Consider the following 12,325-nt stretch of genomic DNA (forward strand, 5'->3'; position numbering starts at 1 on the left):
CGTTTGATTAGCTTTCGAGGGTAGACTTTACTTCAATAATGGCTGAAATTCCTCCTCTCCTGAGTTGTGAGCATGGACGCTCAGATTATTTCATCATTAGACTGCACATGCAAATATAACATACTTTGGGGGTTAATTTTGACATTATATACTCTAATATGATTTGTTAATTAGTGCAGTGCATAGTTGGCTATTTGTTTCTTCCATCTACATTTAAATTGTCTCGAGCAACAATATTAAGAGACAGAAACATAAGCTATTATTTACACCTAGTTTGTGCTAAACTATAGAGTCATTATTATTAATCTGAGTCAACCTGAGCGAACCAACATTTACAATTTTAGTTCCATAAGAAATCCTGTATATACAAAGGGTCTTTAATTGACATAGACTTATAGTCAGAGATAAAGTGTAAACTAGTTACATTTATTTCCGTTTGCTCCTCTTTGCAGAATCAACAAAAGCCAAGGAAGTTGGTGTAATAATTTAGTTTTGACTGTAGGATAGAAGGCAGAAGGTTGATGTCATGGTTGTTAACTGTGGCAAAATGTTATATGTTGCTGTTGCTTTTTTGTGTGTTTGTTTTTTTTACGGCTTTCTCTCAATTTGTCTTATCGTTTTTTTGACCTGTTTTTCAACCTCGGTGCTACAACCACTCGGATACAGGGTGGTCCCTTTTCACAGATTTCTTTATAAAAGGTTACATGGCTAGCAATCAGCTATTTAAAATATCCTCTTGGAATGTCAGAGGCCTGGGTAGATTGGTCAAGTTATGACAAGGCTTAAACACTTGGGTTCTAAAATTGTACTCCTACAGGAGACGCATTTAACTTCAGGTGACGTTATCAGGTTAAGGAGAAGGTGGCAAGGTCTGTTCTGGGGTTGCCATCGTAATTCACAAGTCAATTCCATTTCAGGTCAATAGCACCACTGTAGACCCTCTTTTGTCAACATCTTATTTTAGTAAATATCTATGGCCCTAATAAAGATGAGCCGCAATTTTATAATAATATTTTCCTAACACTTGCCTCACTTCGAGGGGATATTATGATGGGTGGGGATTTCAACTGTGCGTTAAATCCAGATTTTGATCGTAATGGTAACCAGGACTCCTCCCACAATCAATCGAGGAAAATATTCCTTAACATCATGGAAGAGTTGGGTCTTTGCGATGTTTGGAGGGAGCGTAACCCAGACAAGAGAGAATTTTCATTCGTTATTCGACTACGCATAAGACATTCTCAAGATTGGATTTTTTCCTGTTCTCTAAAACTTTAGTGGGCGGCCCAGATTAGTGCAGCAATGTTCTGGTTCTCAGACAATTCCACAATACCCTGGGTCACAATAGAAAGGGCCAATACATCTCCTCTCCCACTAAAGCTCTATCTGTACTATAATACATTGAAAAACCTGCTTAAAGACACTCATAACCCATTTGTCAAGAATACTAATAAGAGTCTGGTATATAATTCAATCTTACTTTAAAATAGAACCAGCTATATCATGCTTTACACCGATTTGGGGAAACTGCAGATTTTCAAAAATGACCTTTGCTTTAAATTTTGGGCGGAGAGAGGGATTAGTAAAGTTATGGATACGTATAATGACAACGTTCTGCTTTATAGCTTTGATGATTTGAAAACAATTTATAATATCCCCGGAAAACATTTTTTCAAATACCTACAAATTAGGAGTTATATTTTAACAGCACTCAAACAGTCTCCCCTAAGACCACTTTTGTCTAGTCTCGAAAAGGCTGTTCTTGACCATCTTAAATGATGTGGACAGGTCTCCTTGATATACAAGATCCTTGTGAATGAGTCTAAAGAATCATCAGATAAAAGTAGACTGGCCTGGTCTAGAGGTTTGGATGTAGAGATTGCTGAGGACGAATGGGAGAGAGTTTGCCTTGATGTACAAACCCAGACTATTAACACCAGATATAAACTATTACAATTTTAATGGATCATGCGTACAAGTCTGAACAAAAAAATTGTTATTCTTTGCTCCCTACTGGCTAAACACAGCATAGCAGTCGCATGGAAAAGCACGGAGACTTGGAAAAACAGTGAGTCATTGGCTCAAAAGTCTCTCCAACTGTTTTTGAAAAATTGACACATGCCTCCAAAGGGAAAATTAGGGACAATTTATGGGATTCCTTGAAAGCCACCAAGACAGGGGTTTGCTTGATGTTTAGATTGCCATTTCTGATGCCAGTGCAGTATTTCCGAACAAAACTTCTGTATAGAAAAAATGCAGGTTGTAATTACTTATATATCTTATTTTTTCTTCTTCTTATTATTATTATTTGCTTGTACTTTATTTTTTCATAAATAATTTGTCTGTGTGTTGTAAGATTTGAAAACTCAATAACTATATTTCTCAAAATAAATAAAACGAACTCCCTGAACCAATTAATGATGAGATGCCCTGATTCTTCAGAAATTACCCAGGACCGGGTAAATTGGCTCGTGCAGATGCATGAACAGTCAAAGAGAGACAGGTCCTCTCAAGGCACATTTCGCTCACTAATAGCTAACAGATGGCTATGACATTCCTCATGAATTACAATTTATTCATTCAGGAGGATTGAATCCACGGTATGAGACAGTCTTAAAATTAAAACTATTTTACCATTTAGTATCGTATTTTTCTAGGCGCTGGTATCCTGGTGTTTCTTACACTTTCCGACAGTTTAATCAAATGTTTTATACATTTATGACTTTGTATTATAATGGTGTGCCCTAGTGGAATGGGATGTGATGATTTGTGTCCGTGTGAGATTGTTTGATTTTGCCAACAGGTGACCAACCTAGTTTCCCGCCTGGGGATTAACAAAGTGTGTTTATTTTATTTTTTCAGAGAGAGAGAGAGAGAGAGAGAGAGAGAGAGAGAGAGAGAGAGAGAGAGAGAGAGAGAGAGAGAGAGAGAGAGAGAGAGAGAGAGAGAGAGAGAGAGAGAGAGAGAGAGAGAGAGAGAGAGAGAGAGAGAGAGAGAGAGAGAGAGAGAGAGAGAGAGAGAGAGAGAGAGAGAGAGAGAGAGAGAGAGAGAGAGAGAGAGAGAGAGAGAGAGAGAGAGAGAGAGAGAGAGAGAGAGAGAGAGAGCGCGAGCTCTCCCTCCCTCCTTGGTACAAACAACAATATCTGAATCTGTTTAAACCTATATCTGTGTTTGGGGGCCTCAGCCTGTAGAATACAAATGAACTGTGAACAAGTGGGATCACCTGAAGAACGTCCCTATGGTATGCATACCGTGCACAAAGATATGTACTTTGTATGGGTAGCTGCGGTATGTACAAAAAGAAAAAGTATGCAGCTGTCGTCTTTCATGCCTTCAGCCATTGGCTCCTCTAACAAATGTACCTGGAGTGCTCTTTGATGTTATTCTTCACATTATTGCCAAAACTTTTGTGCATTTCTTTATGACCTTGCTGCACTGGGCTCCCCCAGACCAATTAAGCAGGAGGGTGATGTTGAAAGATGGTTTATTGTCGAGTTTGAAGAGAATGTTACTGAGAAGGTGATCCACGTTGAGATCTCCTGAGAGTGTGTGGACTTGGCTGGTTTAACCTGCACATTGATTACTCAATGTACAACAGGTGTGCAGCCTCACCCAGCCCCTGAGTCGGCACACACACACACACACACACACACACACACACACACACACACACACACACACACACACACACACACACACACACACACACACACACACACACACACACACACACACACACACACACACCACATTATCTATGTGTTATTTGCTTTGTATGGCATAGTACTACTCTGACTTAGCCTGGTTCTACCAGACTCTCGTACTTCACTTCATTTCATTTCATTTGTACAGAGAGTCTGGACCTAATCAATTGACAAACGTTAACTCACTTGAAGGCGGGTGTCTGTTGAAGTTTAAAATGATTGGATCTGCCCAGTGCCACTCTGGATCTGCCATAACCAATCGCTAACGTTTGGTTGTGACGTATGTCATGCGCCGGGAATCACGCGCAGGTTGTACACAAACCAAACACCTTGCGCGTCTGCACGAAAATGTCCGTCAACGACAGCTGCAGGTTTTGTTCGTCGAATTTAATTTAGCAGGGAAAAATTGCACATTGTAAATCAACTACCGACCTACAACAACAACTCAAACTGGCGTACGACTTTATCGTCATTGTTCTCAGACACGCCCTCTGTTCGCTGATTGGTGGCCGCTGTGTCGGCACCAGAAAACCAAATTACATACAGCAGGTCCAGACCTAGTACTGAAGGGAAATTCAAATTGAGCGGAAGTACTTAGGCGGGCGGAGCCAGGCTAACTCTGACTACTTTTGTAAAACAAACTACACCTGGGGGACATTCAAGTTTTGAATTTAATCATTGAATCCTAGATTCTTGCAGAGAAGAAGAAAGACCAACCAAGCTGTTCCTTTGCCCCGGCCTGGGTTTCAGCACAGCAGGTGTCCTCACTGGGTTTGTGTGATTGTTTCCCTCTCAGATCGGATGTAAGATCACGGTGCTGCTCTTCATCTACTTCCTGGCCACCAACTACTACTGGATCCTGGTGGAGGGGCTGTACCTCCACAGCCTCATCTTCATGGCCTTCCTGTCCGACTCCAAGTACCTGTGGAGGCTGACACTCATCGGATGGGGTACGAAACCCACCACGACAATGTGATTCAATACTCGATACTAACTATGAAACAACAGATCACATGCTAACACCTGATGATAACTTTCATTCATACGCCATTCACAAGCAGACAGTCAATTATTGAATTATGATTATTTTCTTTAAAAGAATTATGAATAAATACACATAATACAATAGTGAATATCACCATTCTCTATATGATCCAAAACTACCTAAAGGTACCCTTACTTGCTCCTTGTTTAGGGAATCTTGCTCTAGAATGCCCACAGGTAAGGCACCTTTAAAGCTGCGAGTAAACTCTGCGACTCAACCACGTAATGCATAGGAAATACTTTGTTGTGTTTCCTGGAGTTGAATTGTTCAGCATGTCCCCAGTGGCAAGGTGGTCGGCTGTGTTTAGGACATCATGAACCAGATTCCACTGTTTCTGAACTGTTTCGACCTTTGAAGCTATTGCTTCAAAGGTCTTGGATTCAACCACTCCGTTTCCAAGCGCTCACAGCACATTGCACTGGTGAAAGCCCTTCCAGGGAGTCAGAGCTGATTTAAATCAAGCAAAGAATATGAGGCTTACGGTGACCATTCTGGATTATTATTAAAGGTGGCATATTATACCACTGGGTATGAGTGCGATTAGCCGCTACAAGCCGTTTAGAAAATCTGCCTCTTCTGACATCACAAGTGGGCGTGTCCACCTAGATGTGTGCTGGATAGATCATTCTACCAGCCTACCCAGTGGACTGTAGCAAACCTTTAGGGTGTAGCAACATCACTTGTTAATGCGTGGCCCGCATGCAGAGGATAGACCAGCTGCTGCCCTGGGTGAAAGCTCTGCTCAAATGGGGTGGAATTAGATTTGCCCGCAACGCCGGTTCATTCATGTGGCAATACAAGAAGTGTGTGCACACATGCACAAGTGTAGAACAGACTTCTGGGTTGCTGCTTCCGGAGCAAAGTCAAGTTCATGTATCTTACACTCAGGGTCAAGCTTAAGTCACATCAAGTGACCATGACATGCTTGTATTGAGGCGTTCTCAGCTTTGAGACATGACCGTAACAATACAATGACGTGACTATGATTCATAACGAGGCAGAGGATGCAGGTTGAAGTGAGGCTGATCATGGATCCTTTGCTATATTCTCATTGGGGGATAAACTTGTTTTTCAGTTGTTTTTTTGCAAATTATTTTTTTGTTATAATGCAAGCATGAAGTCAAAACATGCTGGCATGATGGCTCTTAACACACACTCACACTCATCACTCAAATGGTTAGAAGACTGGACCAATTATATTAGCTGCCCATCTCCCTGGTTAGGCATCTAATTATGCAACCCAATGGAAAGCCTTTCTTACTCCTCTCTTTAAGAGATCAGTCCTGTACCTCTGCTTTTTAAATAATAGCTAGTTGCATGGCTTTTCTGACAGGGAGAAAATGAATCAGCTGTAATTTGAAAAATAATTGTGAGATTTGTTTACACAATTCTTGAGAAGTAATACGCTTTTATTCAGAGACATCCAAAGGGGGAGCCACTTCAAAAAAATCATATTATATTCTACATCCTGTTCGATTTTTCATACTGCTTGATACCAAATGTTTCCATTTTATAATAAACACAATAACCATGGAGGAGTGGGAATACATCCAAACTAATGATGTTAGAAAGACTAGAAATACATTTAGGGAACTCAATGTTGGCTTGTTGTGTGTTCCCAGGTGTTCCCGCTGTGTTTGTGGCAGCATGGGCGGTCGTCAGAGCAACCCTGGCCGACACCAGGTGGGATGTAGCGACACTTTGTTTCTATGGTAGAGCGGGCCATCAGCGGCTGGTAACTTCACTACACTGCCAGGTCCTCAGTCCAGCTCTCATCTTCTTTGGACTGAGTCCCAGTCTTGATTAACGCAATAATTTGGAATACGATAATCCACGGATTCAATTACTCCACTACGTCGTATAGCGCCGGAAATATAACCCTCTGAAATGGTAGGCAACGCATAATCTGCTGTGGGAGACTGTCTGTCTGTCTCCCATGAGGCCTTGGCTTCTGAAACACAGGGCTGAGATCGATTTTTATTATAAGCCAAGCAACTTTATTTAGACGGTGCCATTTTTGTTTTCACACTAATTGTGTTTTTATTTGCGGGTCAATGGTCAATATTCGTTGACACTGGGGGTAAAAATGATGGATTACAGCCGTAAACAGGTGAGAATAAAGTGTGTAAAATTATAAACCCGAATCCCATTGGCTGCAATCTTCACACATGCAGTTTGTTTGTACTGGTTTGTAATGAAACCTGAAGAGCTTTTGGTCTTCAGCAGGGTTAATTTCTTATTTCTCAATACACGTCACTTCTAAAGTGGCATGTGTTATTTTTTTTTAAACACCTCTTCAGTCAAAAATTTTTAATGGGTGTTTTTAACAGTTATATCCTTGTTAGTACTTCACAACAAATCTCTATAACATGTTCTGTAAGTGGGGTGTCTAATTTTAAATGACTCCGCATTCTTCATTCTCAGACTAGTTTATGCATTTCAACACTGAAGTTGTACTAGGTTATATGTAGAGCAGCCAATCATCATCATCCCTGCTCATTTAGCTCAAGCTTCATCAAAGATTAATTCCCTATTATATATTCCACAATCAGAGTGTGGGCGAGATGTACCCAATTAAATTATGTCAGGGAAGTTCTATTTTTGCAATGCCAAGAGAGTAAATTACTTGATAAGTTGTTGTGTTTATTTCCTTTCATATGACCTGACACATCCGCACCAGATACAGACATACACAAGTGTTTCCAGGAAGGTGCATTGTATACACTTGCAGAACAAATAGTCTCTATGTGAATGTCTCATACCGAGCAATACTTTGTGTGACCCCGGTTTGCCAACGCAAGCTACATGCTAGTCCTTTGGGAAGGACGCGCAATTGCACGTATTTGAGACTCCAATGTCTTGTATTCCACATGAACTGGGTGAAAGCGGTTCAGGTAGGCGACAGTGGCGTCAGCTAGCTTGTTGACACCGCATTGTACACTACAAAGCTTAGTTTCTGATTTTGAAGTTGCTGAAATATTTACAAAGTTACCAAAGTTCAACTACATCTTTGTGAACTGCTTTTTCTGTTCTGTATCTAAGCAATGCGTTTTTCGATTCCAGTGCTTACAGGGACTAATTCAAAGAATAGAAGGCTTTTCTCCCCCTGCATCGTGACATAGCGGTTGAATGGATTATTGTGAGATGGGATCAGTCCTGTACCGTTTTTAGTAATGGCTAGGTACATGTCCATTCTGACAGGTAGCCAATTACACAGCTGTCATCCGAAAATAATATGAAAAAATGTTTCTACTCAATTCTTGATAATTCTGGCAGGCAAGTAATTTGCTTTTATTCAGAGACATCCAGAGTGGGACTTCAAAAATTCATATTCGACATCCTATTCAAGCTGCTAGTTTATTCATGCAACTTTATACCAACTGTGTTACTTTTATACAGACATAATAACATTTGTTTACCTGTATCCACATTCCTCTATGGTAATTGTCATTTTCACTGTGGGGGTGATTCAGGTAGAGGTAGCTGACTTGTCTACACGCAGTGTACACCACAGCGCACAATCTGGGCTGCTTTTTGTCTGATTTCAAGTAGCCAAAATATTGGCAAAAGACCAAAATAATTATATTACTTGCCTACTTTTATACAGACATAACATTTGTTTACCTGTATCCAATTTCCTCTATGGTAATTGTCATTTTCACTATGGGGTGATTCAGGTAGAGGTAGCTGACTTGTCTACACGCAGTGTACACCACAGCGCACACCACAGCGCACAATCTGGGCTGCTTTTTGTCTGATTTCAAGTAGCCAAAATATTGGCAAAAGACCAAAGTTAAACTGCATCTTTTGTTAACCACCTTTTCTGTCCAGTATCTATGGGATGCGTTTTTTGTTTTTGTTTTGTTTTTCCCAGTGCTTACAGGGATTGGTTCGAGGGATAGCTGGCTTTTCTCTCCCTGCATCGTGACATAGCAGTTTCCCGGGCACTGAGACCTCAACGCTGCTGGCTCGTAGGATGGGTTAAATGCAGGGAATGAATTTCGCCATGGGAGTAATAAAGTATATAATGTTTTATCAAAACACCAAACAAGACTATTTGGCATTAAGCCTTGGTATTGAAATGTAGTGGTCTATGAACTATCATTATACTATTGGCATTCAGCCTTGTTATTGATATAGTAGTGGTCTGGCTATGAACTATCGTTATACTATTGGCATTCAGCCTTGTTATTGATATTGAAGTGGTCTACGAACTATCATTATACAATGGCATTCAGCATGGGTTATTGATATTGAAGTGGTCTATGAACTAATATTATAATTTTGTAATTCAAGATCATGAATATGGAATATTCAACAGCACCAATCAACATATTTCTAACTTAACAAATTCAATGGATGAATTTAAATATTAGCGGAGGATTCAATTATTTATGCTTGTAACCCTTTAACTTATTGCTGCTTTGAGAGTGTTCGGAAATCAACCCGGTGTGAAAGATGTCTTAATGAGATGGGCGGGGGAGGGGAGGAGGTCGGAGGCAATACACTGAAGGAGGTCAGCGGGGATAGGGCTGAGAGGGAAGGGGGCTTGGTGGTGGGAGATGACCACGGATAGCACCTCATTGGGAGAACGCGGTGAGAAGGAAATGAGAGCAGCAGGAGGAGGCTGTAAAAAACGGTGGTGTCAGCAGAGTGGGGGGAATGAGGAGCGTATATCATCGATCTTTCTTTTCCAAAATACCAATCAGCAATCCTGCTGTTAGGCGACAGGACAGAGGGGGTCCAAAGTGGAGCACAAAGTAGATGATCTGTCTCGGTATTCACTCCACCACCTACTCCTTAATAACCTGTCTGTGTTTTTACTGTCGAACCCCCACCTACTCCTTAATTACCCAATCTCTGTATAAACTGTCTTACTCCTACCTGCTCCTTAATGAACCGTCAGTCTTCCCGTCAGTGTGAGTCGTTCTGCTAATGGCATTTGAGATATGCTTTAATAAGCTGGTGTATCTGACAAAAAACAAAGCAAATTCTCTCTTGGTCATCACGTGCGTGGGCTTCTGCTTCATTAATGGCTGTTCGTGACAACAGTGCCATTTCTGAATTAATCAAAATAATTGGCAGACCTCAAGGGAGCAAATCCTCCATGTCAACACCTCCAGGCTAGAGGACTGCTTCTTAATCTACTCCAAAAGTTCATGAACCTCCCAAATGTTTGAGAGGAAGATTTGGGGAAGATTTGGGGAACTTGATGCAGGGGTGCGATGGCTTTTAAGCTTTCGTTTCTTTATCCGATAACAACTTTGCTTGTAAACACACCGAGTGAGGACATGCTTTGACATGCATTCACAATTGATTAGCCCTCGTTATGGCTTACGCCGAGGCGAGGGCATTGTAAGCCATGAGCTAGTTGAAATGTGACACATTGACACGCAGTTAAAATATTTTGGCTATTTTTTATATAAGGAAGAGCCATAAGCAGATATTTACATAAATAACTCAACAATTAGCATTTCAATCCGTAACATTTCAACTAGCTCTTAGTTTAAAATGGCATAGCTGCTGATTGAAAGCGACTGCAATATTGTTATCAATAAATCACATCCTATAACTATAGAATATAGAAAGATATATTCTACAAATAGAAACTGCTGGCTTTCCATACCTCTTTGTTTACAAGAATCTTACTATCCACACTCCCAAAACCAACCAGCCAGCAGAAGATACATTAGTTGCGTCGAAAAGTTGGACAGCCAGATAAAGTGGACAGAACACTGTTTCTCTGAAAGTCTCCTACTTACTAACCGGGAGGGACTTGATCGTACACATATTGCATCTTTAATTGTATATTATTGCAATCTCTAAATACACACACACACACACACACACACACACACACACACACACACACACACACACACACACACACACACAATCTCTTGCATTAAAATGCTAAAGCTTGATATTTAATTTCAGCAATCATCTAGTGTAACTCGTACCACCGTTAAGCCATTCTTAACAGCTTATCTCGCAGTCAGATGCTGCTCCCAGGGAATGCTGATTTCCAGCTATGTGCCAATGCTAGTGTAGGGAAGAACAAGATTGAGCTTTCAGCGACCTGCTTGGTAAACATACAGGCTGGGAGAGCATCCTCAAAATCAATCATTTTAGGGTTGCAGATCTGAGTTTGTGAAATATACAACACAATTGTTTGGCTATACGGAGCAGTATTGCTATTATAACTGTGCTCCTGCGAAGTTGCAGGGTTGGTGCCATTCACAAGGCAATAAGTTATTTACTGGAATGTTAGATATACAAAAGAAATGATACAGCTTGACATGATGTTTAACAACATTCACAACTTGACCACAACTTCACAACAGAGTGCTCTCGCTCTCTTTCTCACTCTCGCTTTTTCTCTCTATCTGCCATTTTCACCCCCTATAGAAATGTATCTATCCACTCTCCTTGATGCGATCACCTCTGGGTTGACAGAGGTTAAGCAGACGTGCGGGAGAGAAATGTATTCGAGGCCAAGCCTGATGCTGTTCTCCTATGAGACTTAGCACTAGTGCCTCTCAGGGGAAAATTAGTTTGCTATAGGAACCTTCTACAGGGAAGGGAATTGTCTTGACCCAGCAGTCCCTTCTGAAGGGACAAAGCCACTAATAGGGGCCGAAGAAAAATATATAAGAGGGAGAGAAGAATATAGTCATCAGGATGGGAGGAGAATAGGCAGCGTAGGGACATTTGAATTGTATTTAGTTGCATGTGGTCGTACTTATTTCTTCAAAGTGTAAAAAAATAAAAAGGTAAATTCTAGACTTACAATTTCCGAAAATAATTTGGTACCTTTATAAGTTATGTTCTTGACGGCCTATCGTAAACCTCATTCTGGGTTACCCGAAACGATGGGATGTCAGAATATTATTAAAAGGATAAAGAGACCTTTTTATTTCGTATGCTTGTTTTTAAGCTTCCCTATCTCTATTTCGGGATATTTTGACTGCAGATTTTTCCAGCTATGTGACTGTTGGCAAGATGCTTCACAATAATAATTATCTGTGTCCTGAATTCATTAAATCTTTTCAAACCGTATTTCATAAAATTATCTTAATTATTTCCTGTCTTTTTATGTAATTATCAGTCTTCTCTGAAATGGGGTTGGGCGTGAATAACATGGTGCCGGATAACAAGATGACCATTCACCTTTTTATACTGGCCAGATAACCCCAACCAGTTCACTTATACTAGCTGATTAGCCCCAACCAGTTCCCCCCATACTGGCCCAATTACCCCAGCTAGTTCACCTTATACTGGCCTAATAACCCTAACCAGTACCCCCATACTGGCCAGATAAACCCAACCAGTTCACCCTATACTGCCTGAATAGCCCCAACCAGTTCCCCCCATACTGGCCCAATAACCCAGACTAGTTAACTTATACTGGCCCAATAACCCAGACTAGTTAACTTATACTGGCCCAATAACCCCAGCTAGTTCACCTTATACTGACCCATTAACCTCAACTCCTTTTTATATCGGCCAAATAACCCCAACCATTTCACCTTATACTGGCCCCAATTACCCCAACCAGTTCACCTCATACTGTCAA

At 40.8% G+C, this 12,325-nt stretch overlaps 1 protein-coding gene across 1 annotated transcript in view; it reads left to right on the plus strand.

Moving 5' to 3' along the window:
• LOC130373634 (parathyroid hormone 2 receptor-like) overlaps positions 1–12,325 on the plus strand; it is a gene marked incomplete at its 5' end in the record, with an annotated part of 41,511 nt that overhangs the window by 12,944 nt on the left and 16,242 nt on the right. Inside the window, 2 exons of the mRNA XM_056580258.1 lie at positions 4,501–4,654; positions 6,372–6,432. Coding sequence (XP_056436233.1) covers positions 4,501–4,654; positions 6,372–6,432 — 215 coding nt within the window. The remainder of the gene's footprint in view (positions 1–4,500; positions 4,655–6,371; positions 6,433–12,325) is intronic.

The sequence above is a fragment of the Gadus chalcogrammus genome, chromosome 20 (assembly GCF_026213295.1).
Source record: "Gadus chalcogrammus isolate NIFS_2021 chromosome 20, NIFS_Gcha_1.0, whole genome shotgun sequence".
In the NCBI taxonomy this organism is placed as follows: domain Eukaryota; kingdom Metazoa; phylum Chordata; class Actinopteri; order Gadiformes; family Gadidae; genus Gadus; species Gadus chalcogrammus.